The sequence below is a fragment of the Oreochromis niloticus genome, linkage group LG3, assembly GCF_001858045.2.
Source record: "Oreochromis niloticus isolate F11D_XX linkage group LG3, O_niloticus_UMD_NMBU, whole genome shotgun sequence".
In the NCBI taxonomy this organism is placed as follows: Eukaryota; Metazoa; Chordata; class Actinopteri; order Cichliformes; family Cichlidae; genus Oreochromis; species Oreochromis niloticus.
The window spans coordinates 70,190,166-70,210,931 of NC_031967.2; the positions used below are offsets into that span (position 1 = coordinate 70,190,166).

Consider the following 20,766-nt stretch of genomic DNA (forward strand, 5'->3'; position numbering starts at 1 on the left):
ATTTGAATCAGCTGTAATGGATCACGGACATCTAAAACTTGCAGGACACCGGCCCTCTAGGCCAGGAGTTTTCCCAGTCCTGTTTTATAACAATGGACTCTATTCTCAGACTCATCTCTAAGTCTGCTTCACTTAATCAGACTCAGGATTATTAGTGTAATTCTTGGTAACGTCCCTTCTTCCTGTCAGATCAGTATTTATTTATTTTATGTGGTTTGATTCCAGCTGCAGTTCAACAGGTCAGAAAACATTTCACAGCAACCTGAACAATAAAGACTAAAACACTCAGTATTAATGTATGCAAAGCTTTATTAACAAGAAACAAAAAAGCATAACAAGTAAAATAAATAACAATATAGGTATTGATGCCATATTTATATAACTTCCAAAAGCTATAAGCTGGTGTGAAGTGTGGGCTTAAAAAAACAGAGGAAACTGGACAAAAGAAGAGTTGTGTCCTTAAGAAATAGGAAGAAATCCAACAAAGACCTGACACAGAATGTAAGAGATACATCTGATCCTTCAGTTGATTCATCTACCGTTTACTGAAGCTTCATCAGAAATGGTCTCAGGGGAAGGCTGAAGGCTTTTAAGAGACAAATTTAAAGGAAACAGGCAGAAAAGACTGAGTATGTCAAATTATATAATGACTGCACTACAAATCAGTGAAACGGGTTTCATGAAGTGATGAATCAATATTTAAATTTTTCTTTTAAATCATCATCAATACATACAGAGGTAGTCAGTGGAGAGGTACAACAGTGGCTCTCTACAGCCATCTGTAACATATGAAGGAGGCTTTCATGGTTCAGGCTGCACTTCAGCCAGTGGTGTTGGAGATCTTTTCAAAAATGATGGAATTATGATCACTGAAAAGTACCAGATTTTGGTCCACAATGCAGTACCAGAAAGAATCAGATTGGCAACTGTGTCTTTTTTCAGCATGACAATGTTTCCAAACTCACTGACCATGTAGTAAAAGCATAACGGGAGAGAAAAACACACAGTGGAAAACTATAAGTCATGGCTCGGCCTCCCCAGTACCCAGACCTCTACATTATTGATGTAGTGTGGGATCATCTTGACAGAGAACGGAACAAAAGGAAGAAACATCCAAAGAAGAGCTTTGGACATCCTGGAGAACTATTTCTGAAGACTGCTTAAAGAAATTAGCTGACTAAGCGAGTTCAGTGTGTACGGAAGAATAAAGGCACTTATGCTAAATATTGACTTTCAGCTCATTAGAACTGTACAAACTCTGGGTTTACCTTATCTATTGTACTACAATGCATATATGCTTGTTGTAATAAACAGCTGCAAGTACTACTGCTACTGCACTTAAAGAAATGAGAGTTGGTTTAGGATGTTGTGCAGTACTGTTCTGCTACTACTGCTAAAAATAATAATTATCTACAATTTTACAAAACATGTGACAACACATTAAAATGTAAAAATGCCCACAATATGTAACAAATGCTGTAGGCTTTACAATATGTAAACATATTCTAATAGGCAGCATCTTGTCTTATTAACTTACTGAATACAAATGATTTTTATCCTTGCTAGGTGTCATCACTTGGAGTCTAATCTCAGAGATCTTTAAGAATATAGGAGTTTTTAAAATCGTTGATAGTCTCAGGCTGACAGTTCAGCTCTGTCTTCTTCTTGAGTTGTTTATTTCTTTGAATTTTGGACTTTCTTCCTAATATTTTGGCTTCACTGTCATTTAAAAAGCTCTGAGACATTTCACACATGCTGCAGTTCATATGTACGGACGTTCTTTACGTTTTTTGTAGATCACAGAACCACCAACAACAACAACAACAACAACACCAATAACAACAGCCACCACAGCAATTAGACCAACTTTCAGTCGAACAGATCTATCCTCCTTCCCTCCAGCCTCCTTCCCTCCAGCCTCCTTCCCTCCATCCTCTGTGTCTCCTCCTGTCTGACCTGCAGGTGAGAAACAGGTGTGAGGTGTCAGCTGTCAGGTAGGTGATGAGTGAAGAACAGAACAGAATCCATTTCCTCTTCAAACTGCTGTCAGACATTATCTACTGCACTCTGATCACATCACTCAGACCAGCTGCTTTCTACAAAGTCTCATCAACAACATCTTTAGAAACAAACATCAACAACCAGGAAGCAGCTTCACCTCTGATCACACACACACTCAACTCTACTCACTCACCTGGAGGATCAACAACTCTCAGGTAGATGCTGCTGATGGGGTCAGTCTTCAGAAGAGCTCTCTTTCTGCGGTTTGTTCTTCTCATGAAGACACGACACTCGTATGTTCCACTATCAGCAGTCGTCACATCCTTCAGAATCAAAGACACGTCTCCATCCTTCATCTGTCTGTCCTGCAGATCCACCCGGTTCTTAAAAGATGGATGCTGGTTATCTTGATTCAACTGCTCATTTCTGTACAAAAGGACATATTCTGTCTCCAGGTCAGCTCTGCTCCACTCTACAACTATGATGTTGTTGCTGTTTGGAGCTCGACATGGCAGAGTGACGTTCTGTCCAGATGCAGCTGTGATGATTTTCTGATCTGAAAGTGGAAACAACACATAGCAGAGAGGTTTAAGGTCAAAGTGCAACTGCTCACTTTTACAGCAGCCAAGCAGAGTAAATGTATGTAAACAAGACTGAAAGTACTAAGCTCTCACATACACACAGGTTTGACAATCAGAATTTATTCAGGTACCATTCCTTATTGCGGTGCTGTGATGTGAGTGCGGCTTGTTGAAGCAGCAAATGTGCAGTTTTATTTACTCTTGCTGTCTTATTAACAATTAACTTAATTTAAGAAATGAATATTCACGATGCTTGTTTTTACTAAACTGCATTGTTTATACGCTACATCTGATGGAAGTAACTGGATCAGTGAGTGTGACTTGTTACCACTGGGAGGATAAAGAGGAGACACTGAGTCTGCATCACATGAGCTCAGTGAAAACAGGAGAAAATAGTAGTTTGTGGAAAATATTTTAAAAGACTTCAGACGGTTAAAGCAATGCTGTCTGTAACATTATCTACAGTAAATAATGAGCTAGTTATGAATAAAATGATCTGTCTTGTTAAAACATTTATACAGTGAAACATGTGCTGATGATAAGTGACCATAATGTGTGAGAGAAAGCAGCCTCTCATTATAAGACACTGTGAGTCTCTGCATGCTGCCTTTATGGAGCTACAGCTGTTTGTATACACTGAACTAAAAGCTTTGTAGCTGTATACTGACTCCTGACACTACAACACATCACACTGACACACACATTACACTTCTTTGGCTCTGTGCTGGAAACTACACTGCTGATGCAATGACCACACACCAGAATCCATGATGCCATCAAAAACGAACTGAAACAATATGAAACTGCACCGCTGACCAAACCTCGTGATGCTTTCATACAAGCAGAAAAACTGATTCAATATGAAACTAATTATTTGGGAAGTAACATGTAAACCAGACTGTTTATTCCTCTTTATCTCAGAGGGAAACACCGTTTGGTTTATAAACCTCACCTGCAGAGACAAACACGAAGACACCGACAAACAGCAAAGTCGAGCAGAGCGAACCAGGTACAGGAAACATTTCCGTGTTTTTGTTTCTGCTGATCTGACTCTTAGTTTGTTCTAAAAGTCTGATTCTGTTGATATTTTCAGTTAATAACAAAACTAAAGTTTTAAAACTGACTACATGAGGTTAACTTTGCGGTTCAAATAAAGCTGAAACATTAGTTTTTCAGCCACTCGATCAGACGCCACACTTTCGATCTCTCGTAAGGAAGTCGCGTTAGAGTGACGTTTGGTACGCTGCGCTGTAGGGTGACCGTGAATAAGTGCGTCATAACTAAAGCGGTGAAAACTACTTCTTGAATCATCTTCATAGAACAACACAAACATAAGCTCTATGGAGGAGGCAGCATTTAGCTGTAGCCTCCATAAAACCACAGCTGATCTGGAGAACTTTGTCCACCACCTGCAACTGATGCAGCACTTCCTGTGAAACCCATGACTGTAATCAGAGTACAGTGGAGTAACTATGTACCAGAGGTGGGACCAAGTCATTGTTTTGCAAGTCGCAAGTAAGTCTCAAGTCGAGTCTCATGTAATGTCAGGCAAGTCAGAGTCGAGTCTCAAGTCACTGGTGTAAAAAAACGAAAAAATAAAGTTGCAGTTATATGCTAAATGTAAATATTAGACCATGTAATTTTTAAATCTGTTTTTCTCAACACATAACGAGATAGTAAACTAAGAAAATATACACAAATTGTGAAATTGCACCTCTATAAAATGCAGCTCAATTAAATTAGCTCCAAGAATAATTTTCACAGACAGTTCTGAGTTAAGCTGCATGTTATTCTTGGATGCGCTTGTAGGACCGGCTTTAAAATCGCATGACAAAAATATCATACACATAAAAAAAAAACCAGTATCACCAACGTAGCCTGGACAACAGTCAGATGAAGTCAGCTATCTCATGTAGCAAAAGAGAAGCACCTTACTGTTCTTTATGCAACAACTGTCCGACAAAGTTGGAAGTTGTTTCATCTGTGTCTGTGATTCTCTTCTTGCATGTTTTGCATATAGCATTTCGGTTTTTTGTTGACTACTTCATCGTTTATGTACCTGAAAAAAATAACTCTTTGCAGCATTTTTGAGCATTTTGAGTTGTTTTTGTTGTTGTTGTTGTTGTTGTTGTTGTTGTTGTTGTTGTTTTAATCTGGTTAATTTGATTGGCTGTGCTACAGCTCACGCACACATACGTACGGAGTGTGGTTTGAATAAAAGAATTGAATTAATGGTGCACACTTTCTATATAATATGCGTGTTAAGTTTTACATTTGGGGTGAAATGTCAAGTCTTTTCAAGTAAACTGGTTAAAGTCCAATTCAAGTCCCAGGTCATTGGTGTAAAAGTCCAAGTCAAGTCTTAGAACATTTTTTCAAGTCAAGTCTAAAGTCATAAAATTAATTACTCGAGTCTGAAAGACGTCATTTTAAACACTTACTGTTGTTCTGAAGGATCTCTGAAACCCTCAAACACTCTTCTGATCATCAGGATGGAAAAATTGAAATTATCCACTACAAGATAAAAAAAGGACAGAGTTCAGTATCAGCTTTTTCAGGATGTAAAAAGTGACACACTGATGATTTATTCCACTTAATAAAAAATAGTTAAAAATAGTAAAGAAATCAAACAATAAAATGTAACAAGTTTAAAGTCTGTGTATAAAGTGACGTCTCTACCACAGAGTCACAGATCAAACTAACCCACACATCCGTGTGTCATCCTGTTTGGTACAACACACCCTTCACCTGTGTGACATCAGAGCACATAGCAACACCTTAGCAACCACATTCCTATCTTCTCCAAATCTGAGTACACACATGTGACAAACAGCTACCACGTATACAAGAAACAGAGAAGTAATAAAGAAGTGAAGTGTTGCAATAAATCAGGTAGATGTGCAGAGACAACTTCCCACTCCACTCAGTTCATGACATTAGATCAGCTCAGTCTAAGGTATAAAAGTAAAAGGTTGTGATTTCCTCTAAAAGGTGTTTAGGTGCAAAACATATGAGGACAATTTATAGTTAATGTTACTCAAACTACATATAAACAAATCTTACCACATATAATTTCAGGTGATTCCTTAAATGAAAAAATAGAAAGCAGAAGTCAAAAATCAAGCTGATTGTTTACTCAAACTACAAAACTAGAAATACTTTATAAATGAATCTCTAACAAAGCTTCTTAAAACACACAGTGTTTATATCTGATACTGTTTTTACCTTCATCTGTACAACGTTTCTGTCAGAGTCATTAATCACTGACATTCTCCCACCTGACTTCCTCAGAATCGTCTAACTTTTTTTTACAAAAATGTAATCAAACCATGCATTTCTTTAAAAAAAAGGAAAGAAAAGAGAAGATTTTGTAGTGATTAATTTAATCATTTAATTAATCCTCTGATCTTCAGCAGCTCTGTGTTAGAGAAAGCAAGAAACAGAGAAGTAACAAAAAATGGAAGCTTTTTCAATTAAACAGGTAGATGTGCAGAGACAACTTCCCACTCTGTTTATGAATTTAGATCAGCTCAGTCTAACAAATAAAAGTAAAAGGTCATGACTTCCTATACAAATTGTTTGGACACAAATACAGCAAGAACAATTTGCAGTTAATACTTTAAATGCTTTATATAAATAAACCCAGCTGTGGGTACAACTGTAGCCTCCACCAGTGTGTGAATGTGAGAGTTAATGAATAGTGGCATTGTGAAGCGCTATATAAATGCAATCTATTATTATAAACCTGATGTAAGGTATCATTCCAAATTATACCTCAAATTTACGGATAAATCAGGCTGATCTGGTACTCATGACAACAAAACTAAAATAGTAATGAATCGAAATGAATCTCTAAACAAAAGCTTTTTAAAACACACTCACACTAAGCTGCTCTACAGAAAGTCTCTGAGCTCCTCCCACCTGAACTCTTCAAAATCAGCTGATTTGTTTGTATAATCACTTATTTATTAGCTGGGACCACGTCCTCATTTAAGGTTTGACATCATTTCTAGTAGATAATGGCAGATGGACTGAACATGAACTGAGGCTGGAGTTTAGGGAAGGCCTCAGAGGAGACCGGCTGCAGCTCCCGAGTCTGGTAGAAGTAAAGTGAAGCTTTACTCCTGGTTCAGATGGATCTGTGAATCCACTGAAGCTCACAGACTTCAGTCAAACTGTCATATTAGCTAAAAGACAGAAAGACATCATTTTAAATTCTTACTGTTGTTCTGAAGGATCTCTGAAACCCTCAAACACTCTTCTGATCATCAGGATGAAAAAATAAAAAAATTCTACAGAAAGATTAAAAAAGGGAAAGTTAAAAGAAATTTGAAAATTGTTATTCAAAAATGAAAAGAAATTAAAAATCAAAAATATAAAATATAAAATACAGCAAGTTGAAAGCTCAAAGTCTGTGGTTAAAGTGACCTCCTTAGCAAACAGCCACAGATCAAACTAACCCGTACATCCGTGTGTCATCCTGTTTTACACAACACACCCATCACCTGTGTGACACCAACATCTCCACCTCTAAGTACACATATGTGAGGAAATGTTGCCACATATACAAAGTAACAGGAAGAGAACTAGTTTCAATTAAACAGGTAGATGTGCAGAGACGACTTCCCAACACTCTGTTTATGAATTTAGATCAGCTCAGTCTAATGAATACAAGTAAAAGGTTTTGATTTTCTCTGTAACATGTTTGGACACAAATAAAACAAGAACTTGAATTTGCAGGTAAAACTACACAAACTATATATAAATAAACCTGATGTGAGATGTTATTCTAAAATCTGCTTTTAAGTAAAAGGTGAACAGCAAACATCATAAGTAAGGTTGATCACATACTCAAAGCAGCAATAAAACCATCCCACCTGATTGTGTTTTTACCTTCATCCAAACAAAGTCCCTCCGGATCTCTTTAGAATCAGCTGATTTTTGTGTACAAATTTTAATAAAGCTATAAATTTGTTGAAAGGTAAAAGAAGGAAACCACAGAAGTGCATTTGTCTGTTTCCAAATACTGAAAATATGATCAGTTTGCTCAGAAACGTTTTAAAAGTTATGTAAAATCCCATTTGTGGTTGTGCAGATGTGACTCTCATAAAGAGTGTCTCACTTCCCTCATGAAGTGCTGAAATGGTTTAAAAATCATTTATTTAATGATTTAATTAATCACTGGATCATCAGCAGATCTGTGTTTGTGAAAAGAGGTGTGTGTGTGTGTGTATGTGTGTGTGTGTGTGCGTGTGTGTTTGTGCGTGTGTGTGTGTGTGTGTGTGTGTGTGTGTGTCAGCATCCTGGTCAAACTGGTTGAGTAGTGTGTTTATAGTTGTTACAGACTGACCCTGTGAATCAATGACATGACCTGTGGTGTGTACAGTAAAGTACATTTATCAACACTAAAAACAAACCTGACTTTTGTCTCCTTGTTTGGTGTTCATGAAATGTGTGACTGTGAAGTGATTTCATGTCAAAGCTTCTTATTAGAGCTAACATAGCTGTGGTCAGCTCAGCCTGTCTTATCAATCCAAACAGTTTGAAACATCTTATTATAAAACTTTATTCAATTATTTGCTCCTAAACATGGTTTATGTATTATCATTATTTAATGTACCACTGAGATGAACCATACACTGCTTACCAGCTTGTGTTAAATGAAAAGCAATAAAAACTCAGTCTCACAGGTAACTAAGTACATTTACTCAAGTAAAGTTTATATGCTTTAATGCTTTCATTAATTTATATTTTAACAAATATATAAATATCATGTTCTGTACAAACTAAATATGGAAAATAAATGATTTACTAATGGACAGAAAATTCATTAGAAACTACCTTCGTATTTAAGTCCATTGTTTTTTTAGAAAAAAACAAAGAAATAGATTTCATACCTCGAGCGTCTTTGAATGTGAATGTTTACTTCTCTCCCTTTGTATTCGTCCACTAAGATCCAATCAGAGACAGAGACGTGATGTGAAAGACACACATGATGAATCAGCAGCAGACAGAGATGTTCCTGTTGGATTGAATAAGAGGAACTATTACATGTTCACTTCCCTTCTTTGGGCTGGAAGTGAGCTATCATATCATGTTTGCGGTCACTAAACAGTCAGTAAACAATAAAGCAGAATGTTTGTGGGATTCAGTGGATTTTCACACACTTGTAGTGAAGAGTGTAGAAAGAAGTGAATGTGAGGGTGTTGCAGCACCCCCTACTGGATGGTAGAGGTTCATGGCTGTTCGTAATCATACATGAACACACCAATAACCATTTAACAGCAAATATCATTCACACAGATCTTTTATTCAGGTTGGTGTTGAGATTTAAACTTCTCAAACACATGTTGTTTCTAAGATGCTATCATTAAAGACACAGGCATAGTGAAATGCTACTGGCACTATGAGGTGAAACTGGGGAATTTCAGTGGATTCTCAAGTAGGGGACAAATCTTGACACTGAAACACAAAACACAATTTAAATAACAATTGAAAGCTGAGAGACCACACTGTAACACCACACAGCTGACTGATATTATGACAAATTATTCAATTTGTTTTAGTGATGTTGAGCAGCTTTTAAAAATATGCTACAGCTCATCTTAAATGACTTTTCAAACCTGCTGGCGAAAAGCACACACATCTCCAAAATGGCCCGTGTGCTTTCTGTTATATACATAGCTGATATACACTGTGTATACCATTAGTCAGCTGGTTTTGTATCAGCTGCACATAATTACAACATATTAATTACATTAATATGTTGGAAAAACTCATTGCATTTATTTATTTTTTAACTGTGTGGTGTGGAGAGAAAAACAGATGTTTGACTTTAAATATGGGCCACCTTAAATAATCTCTTTTTACCTCCCCAAGAGCACCTTTTGCATATTACAATGATGATTATTAAAATAAGCTAGCACTTTGAGTCTAGCTACAGTTAACATTGAATATAAATTCTAAAACTGAATATATTGCTTAGATTGTAAATTGCATTGATAGGCCACATAAAACCAGAGTTGTTATAAAAAAAAAATTGATCATGTTTAGTGTGGAGGTAATCGGGGAAACTGGCTGTTTCTAAGAACAGTGAAAAAAAAAACCCTCCAAGCCATGATGTCCCTTTGTCACACTCAAATGAACGTCTTCTAACTTCTATTTTCTGAAGACAAAATGTGAGTAAAATGCACCCTAAATTCTACCCCGTGTTGGTTTGATGTTTATTTTTAGAAGTTAAACTGGTGTCATTTATAAAGCAGCTGCTGGGCTGCAACACCCAGTTTTACCAGTAGGTGGAAGCAGATTTGACATGTGTAACATTGCTGCTTCAAGCTTGAAAGCAGTTTAACTCAAAAGGTGGGACTCTGTGCTGGTTCACAAGATATAAATCTGTCATATGTTCATGTGTTTGTAGTTTATCAGACACTGACACTCAGCTCTCTGTTTTCATTTCGAACTACTGGATTTGACGCATTGAATGAAAGGATAATACATAAAATATAAGAATTTTACATGAATTTTGCTGGTCTAATTCTAGGTGAGCTCACCCTACACACACTCAGCACAAAAGCATGCCATTTATATTCACTGAATTTTGCTTCTGTTGTGGTTTGATGCTGATTCTTTGTTTTCTGCAGTATTAGGCATGTTTCAGTTAGCCACCACCAAACCGGAAGAAGTCAAAGTGAAGTGAAACCAACAGAACCACATGAGGAAAAGAAATGAAAACAAAACTGTATTAATCTGGCATAACCATGGCAGGAAAAGTCAGTAAGATATGTGTTTTTAATTCATTTATTTTTCAAATCAATTTTATTTATACAGCACTTTTAAAAACAACAACTGTACAAAAGAATAATCAGATAAAATTTAAAAGGAAAGTAAAATGAAGGATAAGAAAATAATAAGAATGAAATAATGACAGACTAAAACCGACTTAAAAGCCAAGGAGTAAAATTGGGTCTTTAGATGAGTTTTAAAAGTATCCAGTGTTGGAGAGGTCCTGATATGTAAAGGCAGTTTCAGTTTTGGAGCAGCCACAGCAAAAGCCCGATCTCCTCTGTGTTTTAACCTGGACCTGGGGACAGCTAGAAGCATTTGGTCCACAGACCTCACTGGAGTATACCAATTTAGAAGATCAGAAAGATATATAGGGGCTAGTCCATGCAATGTTTTAAAAACAAGTGTCAAGATCTTAAAATCAATTCAAAAACTTACTGGCAGCCAGTGTAGCGAGGCAAGTATAGGGGATATGTGCTTTCGCTTGCGCGTGTCAGTCAGAAGACTTGCCACAGCATTTTTATTTTAATAATATGAGTCTAAATAAGTGAGAAAAACAAATAAAATATGTTAAAAAAATATTTTGAACATGTGGATGTCCCCTGGTCTGAGGTGCTGAGGGACCAGTTAGAGACCAGCAGCTGGATGTCAGTGGTTGGACTGGTGGACTACTTCAGTAAAGAGTAGATGTCGTCTGGCTCTGGTTTAAAGTCTGAACACAAACACACACAGTTCAAACAACAGGAGACATGATTACAAGCTTTGTAGTTCAATCAAGGCTTTAATCTCCACCTCTCTGCACCACACAGTTCAGGCTTTACTGGGAACCAGCTCAGACACAACTTACAGAGCTTCTGTATCGCCCACGCTGTAGCTGCATCTTAAAATATGCAAAATGTCAAACCTGGAACCCACAGAGCTGAAACATTTGCATCAACTATATTCAGCGACACTAAAAGTCAAATATTTTGCTGTTTTCTAGGCTCTCACAGAAAAAAACATAAAACCAGGAACTGTATAATATTGATTCTGTTCATTACTGGGTGGAGATTTCATAAACTAGGATTTGTTTGCTGGATACATATTTAGTTGCTGTCGTGTGATTTTGCTGCAAGATTTAGCCACATTTCATACTCAGAAAAAACAGCCTGTGACAGGCGATATCTTTCAAAGGTATACCTCACCTCTTCAACTGACAACTGGGAGAAGATCCCCACGTGACAAAACTAAATAAGCAGCTAAGAAAATGGACATGTTCATGAGTCTAGCAAAACATTTACGGAAAATATTTTACTAATTAGTAAGAATGTTTTCCTCTGCTGGCAAATAAGCAGTACTCTCTCTCTGTGTGTCTATGTGACATGGTCACTGGGTGAGAGAGCAGTGAGGTTTCAGAGAGTAAAGGTGAGCAGTAGTGCACAGTGGTTGTGTAGCAGTGAACTGAGGCGTGGGTGTGTAAATTTTGACCCAGTAAATTGTAAACAGAAAAAAAAAAAAACTCTTTTAAAATTGAACTTTGTGGTACACCACAGGTACTGTGAGCTGCAGATGATAGACAGTATCTATGGTGACCAAAAAAAGCTTCTACTGAGTCAAAAGCTGCAGATAGATTTAAAAGAACATGCACACACAGCAGCATCAGCAGATTTATTGCAGCCAGTTAGTGTGTGTTAAATTGTCATAATGTGGAAATGCAGTAGGTAGTATTGCATAGTGCATGGGGCTTGCTACAGCCAATGCTCTGAAGGAAGCATATGGATTGAGAACCATTGTTATTGGTTTGTTTGGCTATAATTTATGCCACAACTGAATGGGAAACTGTCTGCTTCCACTCTACAGGACAGGATAATATATACACAATCTCCATATTTAACATAAAACACTTCTGCTTATTTTCAGAGAAGCTTTGCAAAACTCAAAGTTAAATATAAGGAACATCAATCTGCCTCTGTTTGGAGGTCCATGCACAGTCTTGCTTCATGGGGTAAATATGATCATGAGAAAAGATGGTGGATCAGATTCACACCTATGGGCAATTTAGATAGATCAATTAACCTATCCCCACAACTGCATGTCTTGGGAGGAAGCCGGAGTACCCCGGGAGAACCCACGCAAACACGGGGAGAACATGCAAACTCCACACAGAAAGACCCCGGCCTGATGGTAGAATTGAACTCTTGCTGTGCGGCAACAGTGCTAACCACCGTGCTGCCCGGCTGAATTACCTCCTCAACATTTCTTGAAGTTCTCCAGAGGCCTGGTAATGATATCTAAAACCTGCAGGACACCGGCCCTAGAGGCCTGGAGTTGGCCACCCCTTTAGTACTAAATCAAGTTTTAATTGGGGTCTAATACTTATTCCCTCAATGATATCAATTTATAACTTTAATTAATGTGTCTTTTATTTATTTATTTGGTTAATATTCTGTCTTTCTCCATTAAAATTAAAACATAAAAACATTTCTTTGAAAATAAGCAAAATTACAAATTTAACAGAGAATGAAATAAATATTTAGAATGTTATTGACCCTTCACCTCTAAGTGTATAAACTCCCCTTACCCCAGTCTTTATACTTATTTATTTTCTTGCTCTAGCTGTATCTTTTGTTGTTGTTCTTTTGCACTGAATGTAACAGGAACCTCGTTGTCTCGTCTCTCTATATACTGTACAGTGTAAAGCAGAGATGACAATAAAGTTTGACTTTATGTACGTTCTTTTTTATACTTTAAATCAATATTACATTTTGATGATAAAAGTGTTTGATGTCCTAAGCTTGAGAAATGATGTGGTTAGCTTAGCTTAGCATGCAGGCCAGAAACACTTGTCTCTGTCCAAAGTTGAACATGAAGAGCAGCTGTACCTCTTTTCCTCTTTGGTGTAACAGCTATTTGTCCATAACTGATTTCTTCAGTTCTCACTGCTGAGTAGATTACAGCTGGATCACGCTCTGAAGGAAAAACACACACAAATTATACTTTAATTCCAACATTATTTTTTTATTTTAATTATGAAGAGATTAAGTTAGATCTTCTACAACTAGCAGCAGGTTTTCACAGTTTTTTTCTTCTTTACACCTCTGCTGAGAAACAAGAATTAATTGCATTGAACTTGTAGGTGTTTGAGTAAAGACGAAGGTGCACAACCACAGAGATTACACCTTCGTATCAGTGCAGTCTGACACACTTCACCACAGAGCACCAAACAAACAAGTTCTCACAGCATCAACACTCACATGGACAAACCAGAACACACAGTGGTGAGAAGACCCTTCAGCATTACGCTAGAATCAACAACAGGAAATAACTGCTGTGGTTAAACATGCAGAACTTGTTTCATTGCATTAAAGGACATTTGGTCTCTTCAGTTTCTTTCTTCAGACATTTTATTAATTTAATTCCAACAACATTTTCACCCTGCTAACAACTTGTGTTTGTGCCTAAGCAAGACAGCAGACACATCTGGGCATTTTGCTCACATGTTGAGTTATGGCACGGCCAAAAGTTACAACCAACCTCACATCTGATCCATTTAAGGTGGACCTGCGTGAACGCCATTAAGTTAAAACCAAATGCGGCACTAAGAAAACAGTCTTATATAATCATATGGCATCGATATATATCAAGTGAAAGCTGCAGAGAGCCATGTCAGTGCTTCTTCCTGGTCTTGACTTTGGATAGAGATAGGTTGGGTGCTTTAGTCAAGTTTTTTATTAGCTGCATTGTATCAACTCTGTTTCTTTACTTTTGTCACACCAGCACATCAATAAAAACACAACATTTCAAAGTGTTTCTGACAAGAATAACATAAGAGGTGCACAAGACACAAATACTGAATGACTTGTTTACATGTGAAAACTAGCTTTCCTGTTCATGAATGAATCCTGGCAATGGAAAATTGAACTTTTCCATGTGAATGAAGTGTTCTTCTGCAGTGTACATATATTCTTATTCCCCATTCATCAGGGTGTGGAAGGTGTGAATACCGAAAATACATTGTTCACATTTTAGTTTGTCATCACAGGATGCTTTAAATTCTATGAAGTAACTGTTAATTCATATTCTTAGTTGGATGGCTAATTCATTTTTATCATGTTTAAACTTATAGACCTCCAAGTCCAACAGGATTGCTTTCATGCTAGTTCACACATTTTTAACCTTCCATGATTTTTTTTGTTTGTTTGTTTATTTATTAGAGCTACTGGCCATTACTGCATTAGCCTTTTCATGTTAGCCTACAGCTTAACTTAAAGCCTCAACTTCTGTCCAAGAAGAGAATCATGATGGAGACAAAGAGCAGCTTACCTCTCGGCTTTGATCTGTTTTTCTTGTCGTTGATGATGATTTGTCCATAACTGACGTCTTCAGTTCTCACTGCTGAGTAGACACATTAGTTGGATCAGTCTCTACACAGTAAAACACACACAGGATATCAGTGCAGGCAGAAAAAAACTTTCAAGCAACAAAAATTAATTAATACGTTTACAACCTCACTGCTCATCGATAGAATGGCTGTATGTGGTCATCATGTGAGGCCATAAAAACTAAAAATATTAACAATTTAAGTAATTTAACTTCATCCAGTTATTAATAATTTCTTGTTCTGTTTTTAAATTCAACACCTAAATATCACACCATCTAAGGTGACGTGACACCTTTTTGTTCAACTTTTTTTTTTTTTTTATCTCATACAGGATGCTGGACTGCAGAGCTGTTAGCTTCAGTTAACCACAGACCACAAGTACACAATCCACCACACAGAAAGACAGTCAATACACAACAACAAACTTTTCTTTGTCCAATAAAAAAAATCAGATAAAAATAAAAAAGTTTAAAAAATATAATATTTGTTTCTTGTTCACAATAGCACACATTTTTACACTTCTGACCACCTCTCACATGCGTCATAAAGTTCTCATCCCTTATATAATTTAATAATTATTTTCATGTTATTTATTGCCCTTGATTGGCTGTACCCCCTAAGCCTGTATCTCTGCAGTTCATCACATAGACCCCTGCTGTTTGAGTGTTTCACTGCATTCATGTGTACCTGTCTCATTTCTAATCTTTGTGTATCTTTTTTAATCATGCAGTTAGATGCCTCCTTAACGCCTTGCCCTTTTAAGGCTTCTGCCAAAGAGCCTAAGCATGATAAGAAGGTGTTTAAAGTATTAAAATAGGTAGTATAAGAGAATTTAGAGGGGGTCTCAAGTATTCATGGATTCCAGCTGTTCACAGTTTCCAGTTTAATTTGCTAATCTTTAGTCTCATGTGTGCCGTGTTCAGCTTTTCTTCCCCATCAGTTAGATTCTATTCACCTGTGTCTCGTTTTGTTCCCAGGTGTTTCCTCTGTGTCCTGATTTTCCTTCCTTCTATTTATATTGCTCTCTTCCCGCTTGTTGCATATCACACTGTTATTGTCATTCTGTTACTTCTGTACTGTTTCTGTCCCTGTTTGTGTTTCTGTTCTACATCTCCTAGTGTCTCCTAGACACAAAGAGTTTTAATTACCTTGTTCTTTTGACTTTCCCATTTGTGTTTTGCCAACTCATCAGTTCAATAAAGGGCTCGCCTGTTGCTCAACTCCACTTGACTCTCTGTGTTTGCATTTTGAGTCCTTGTTCACTACACTCTAACACAAGCAAGTTGAACCACTCTGCAGATACGTGTTACGTTCTACGGAAGGTATTTTGAAGTTGCTTTCTATATGAATACAGAGAGACATAAATTTAGTGCATGTACTACATCTCCATTTCAGGACTTCACAATAGGTCTATTTTATATATACTATTGTTAGGTTTATATTGATTGTCATTTATGCTTAGAAATATTTACTCATATATGCTTAGAGTTTTATAATCGATTACATAATAATGGAGGTTTGATCCGTAGTAGTCTGTGGAGACTCTGGCCGTTTATCAATGCCCAAGTACGCGAGTACGTACTCGCGTTCTCGGTGAGTACGTACCTGCCGAGAACGCACGGGAGTACGTACCTGCCGAGAACGCGAGCACGGACTCGTCGGCCATTTCTCAATTCTCAAGTACGCGAGCACGGACTCGTGATTTGTACAGTCGGAACACCTGCGTACGTGATGATGTCACAGCCGTCCCCTCCTAATGTAACTGTGAGTAACATGTTATGAAGCTTAACTTTAATCACAGCCAAACTGGTTTACTCAGGAACAAATAAAACACTGAAATAAACCAAACATTAACATTTAGAAGTGATCTACGTGACTTATATATCAGTTTTAACCTCAGTAGTGAAACCTCTATTAATAAAAATAGTGTACATGTACATACGTGTACATACCTTAATAAAAACAAGCAGGTGAGATGTTAGAACGCTTTTATTTCTATTCTAGTGGACACTCAATACTATAGACAGCTGCTGGGGTTTCTTTAACCTGAGTAGTGAGAAGTCCGCGAGCGGGGGGGGGTTGAAAACGATGTGCCGGGAGTCCGCTGTTGAGTTTTGGACGAAATGCATTCTGGGATACATAGCTGTCCCAAGTCTACACCGATGCATGCTCGATAAAATGGGCGGATCGAGAACACATCCGGGACTTTTTCGCGTTCTCGGCGTGATGCATACTTCGAATTGGAACAGTACTTGGTCTCCGACTGATGACGTATCACGAGTACACGAGAACGCAAGTACGCACAAGTACGCATATTGATAAACGCCCTCTGTGTGCCTTCCAGAGCACTCTGGCATGCACACACACCTCCTAGGGTCATGAGAGAGGTTGTATCTTCTCTTACTGATATATGGTATAGCAAACACACGTACATCTGTTTTAGTATAAGTGCCTTTTGTTCAGATGAACTGCTGGACTTCCAGACCAGCAGGTTTAGGGGAGTCTTCACGGGGTCACATCTTGAAACCACACACACACATACATACATACATACCAGGGGTGCAACAATACTCGTATCGATATTGAACCGTTCGATACAGTGCTTTCGGTTCGGTATGCATATGTATCGAACAATACAAGATTTTTTATTTATTTTATCAACTTTTCTTCTGACGATGCTGTCTGTGTTGAGTGCTCAGTGGATCTACGTTCGACTACTCTGCCTAGGCTGCACTGTCGAGTGCAGATCCACTGAGCGCAGCGCAAGTTAGCAAGACAGAAGCTAGGCTCGTTGCAACATGGCAACTGCCTCAACGCTACCCGAAATTGAACCTCCCCCACCCTCATTCAGATCTGGCCTTTGGAACTATTTTGGTTTTCATGTGAAGTATGACCCTGATGGTAAGCGCGTCATGGACAAAAGTAAAACAGTATGTCGGATGTGCCACGCAATGCTCAATTGGTGGGAACTAGTGCGTTAGCGCAGTTTGCTTGTTAACGTGTTGATGCCGTCCAGCCCCACGCACGGCGCAATCCGCGGTAACCCGTTAATAGAGATTTGCGGCGTTATGGCGTTAATGTCATTTTAACGAGATTAATGCTGACAGCACTAGTGGGAACACAATGAATATGACTGCACATTTACGCCGACATCATCCTAGTGCAAAGACAAGTGGAAGCAGACAAAAACAACAAGCACGCATGCTACAAACTTTACCCGAGTCATTTAGACAGCTGTTAGCACATGATTCTCCTTATGGGGACCTGATATGTTTAATATGCTGCTGAGAATATAGCCCAGAAGAAGCGTATAGTATAGCTTTTATTTTAGAAAGAGACATTTCTCTGTAATAAACTCTCTTTTCCAAAGATGAGTGATTTCTCGATCAGATAGATTTATTTTATTTTTTAATTATTTTGTTGTTTCAGCAACATTACATTTAAAAACTGTACTTTTGAGTTAAAATATATATTTATAATTTTAATAAATTACAAATTAAAAAGACAAAAAAAATTTTGTATCGAAAAAATATCGAACCGTGACACCAAAGTATCGAACCGAACTGAACCGTGAATTTTGTGTATCGTTACACCCCTAATACATACATACATACACGACACACAGACAATGTATTCTTTGTCCACATGTATATCTGAACCTATGCGTATTCATGTAACCTCAATATAAGAGCAGTGTTACGAGGAAGCAGACGAGAGCAACTGAGGTCAGGCGAAGGAACGGCGCTCGTCCAGTTCTCTCCCTCGTGCACGAGCAACATAAAGAACTTTGCCTACTTGTGTCTTGCTTTGCTGTGTAGTAGAATTGTCTCGTTCCAGCGAGCGGTTGTGCTAGACAGACCCATCAACTATACTAAAGTGGAGTCAAATTACATGATATCACACCCTCAATTCCAGAAGAATTAAGCAGAAATGCCAAGACTGTAATTCATCAAATGTCCACTTGAGACTGGCTGCAAAAGTAAGTCAGTCTCCACAGACTCTTGTGTTAAAATGTGCAGCTTTACAATAGAAATAAACATATTCACAGCCTGTGACAAAAACTATTTAAACTTTTGTTTCTTTTGATTTAACCTTTCATGACATCTATACAAGGTATAATGTTATTATTTTAGTCTGCATTATTAGACCTAGAGCTGTTAGATGTCTCCCGTGCTTCACCTCAGCTAATTAGTCATTCAACAAGAAATCTGAACCATATTTATGCAGTTGGAGCTTTTTAATGCAGTTATCTGACCTTTAATATGGCTGCTGTTGATGCAAGAAGCTTGTGTTCCACTTTTGAGTTGTATTCTACTTTTTTTTATTTAGTTTGCATATTAGTATTTTAATTTTATAAAAATAAAGTTTAATCAGTTCATCCAAACAAAAATATAAAACACAATATTACCTCTGCTTTGTTTGTTTGTCTGTTGTGACATCTTAACATCGCTGTATATGATGTCTTCTAGGATGTCATCTCCTGCAGCTTTACCTCTTTCAAATGATCCAAATTTAACAGCAAACTAATTCAATAGAAATTCTCTATTTGAACCTTTAATCAAAATAAACGGTGAAAGAAAATCTAAATTTGTAATGTGAAACAAAGTTACTTGCAGAGACTTGAAGTGTAAATACAAAACAAATTTAATAACTGCCTAGATCGTTCCCTAAAACCAAACCACACAAATCCAGGTGTCAAAGTCTCACCTTCAGGTTTCCTGTGAACACATCGTCTCCGCAGCAGAACCAGTAACACCAGTAGAACCACAACACACACTGATCCAACACATGCCAATGCAGGAAGAAGATAGGAACCAGGAGGAGGTGTGGATGTAGGTGGAGGTGTGGATGTAGGTGGAGGTGTGGTGGTGTGTTTGTCTAAAATAAAGCAAACACAGTCATTAAGTTGTCGTCACATTGTGAATGTTGAAAGCTGCAGAAACACAGACAGGTGAGTGTGTCACCTGTGACAGTGACCCAGCTGGATGGAGACTCTCCATGACCGCTGATGTCACACTTGTAGAGGCCTTCATCAGACCTGGAAACATGCTGGATGGTCATGTGACCTGTAGGCTGCTTCCTGATGAGGGAGCCATCTTTATAGAAAGCAGCTGGGAGGTTGGAGGGAGTGGTCTTTGTTTTACAGAGCAGAGTGACGTCATCTCCCTCCATCACAGGGAGGACAGGACTCTGCAGGATCACTGATCCACCTCAACACAGAGACAAACTACAGCATTTCATCCATTTACACACAGCTTCATCAACACTAACTCCACACACTCAGCTTACCAGTGACTGTCAGGTTAACCATGTTACTGATGGGACCCTCTCTGGACTCACACCAGTAAACTCCACTGTCATGAGGTGCTGTTATGCTGATGTTACAGGAAGAACCAGCTATTCTCCCCCACCCATCTCTTCCACACTGAGTCCTCTGTTGTTTGCTTGTGTTTCTCCTCAGAGTCCATCCAGCAGAGCTGTCGTCCTCCTCACAGCTCAGAGACACAAAGTCTCCTTTAAAGATCTGAGAGCTGCTGGGACTCACAGTCAGACGAGCTGTGAGGGTTAAAATGAAAAACTGATGATCTGTTAGACTTGACAGGATGATGAAAAGTGTGTTTGTTCTTCATCATTTATTTCATCAGTTTATATCAGGTTTAAACTGTGACAGAAGAAGGTTACTGACCTTGGCTTGTTGTGCAGCTCAGCAGTGAGATCAGAACTAAAGAGAAATGACACTCAGGTTGATTTGAGGTGAACATAAAGAACAACCCCAACAGCCAGCACTACCAACTGGACCTCTATGATGCCTCTAACACACCACAGTTGCTGAACAGCAACTATTGGAAAATCTAATGAATATTCAGTTTCCTCTACCTCTAGTTTGGCATGCACATTTAAAAAGCAGCTCTGAAAATGAGCGACATTATTTTAAGAGTAATAATTATTTATATTATTATTTATATAATAGTTTTATGTGCACTGACTATACTGTGGGTGTTATGACCCCCTCTTATATACAAAATATTCAGTGAATTTAAA

The 20,766-nt window shown here is 37.9% G+C and overlaps 1 protein-coding gene and 1 long non-coding RNA gene across 9 annotated transcripts in view; both read right to left on the reverse strand.

Annotated features, from left to right (window-relative positions):
• Positions 1-1,193: 1,193 nt before the first annotated feature.
• The window catches only part of LOC106096754 (coxsackievirus and adenovirus receptor), a 68,277-nt gene continuing 48,704 nt past the window's right edge, over positions 1,194-20,766 (reverse strand). For 2 of the 7 annotated variants that reach the window (XM_025905325.1, XM_025905324.1), the window contains exons 2-3: positions 2,195-2,557; positions 1,194-1,956 (exon numbers count right to left, since the gene is read on the reverse strand). In XM_025905325.1, coding sequence (XP_025761110.1) covers positions 1,763-1,956; positions 2,195-2,557 — 557 coding nt within the window. In that variant the 3' untranslated portion in view covers positions 1,194-1,762. Of the gene's footprint in view, positions 1,957-2,194; positions 2,558-3,534; positions 3,831-5,023; positions 5,097-6,804; positions 6,875-8,479; positions 8,634-20,766 lie in introns of those variants that run through there. The other 5 variants (XR_001223120.3, XR_003218856.1, XR_003218857.1 and 2 more) reach the window with 5 other exon arrangements.
• LOC109201268 (uncharacterized) lies at positions 10,334-19,745 on the reverse strand. Of its 2 annotated transcripts, none has more exons than XR_002061298.2 (5): positions 19,689-19,745; positions 19,432-19,602; positions 14,667-14,738; positions 13,226-13,312; positions 10,334-11,076 (listed from the first exon to the last, which is right to left on the reverse strand). It is a non-coding gene; the product is annotated as an uncharacterized LOC109201268 (long non-coding RNA). The 2 variants fall into 2 exon arrangements; XR_002061297.2 differs by having other exon boundaries at positions 14,667-14,767.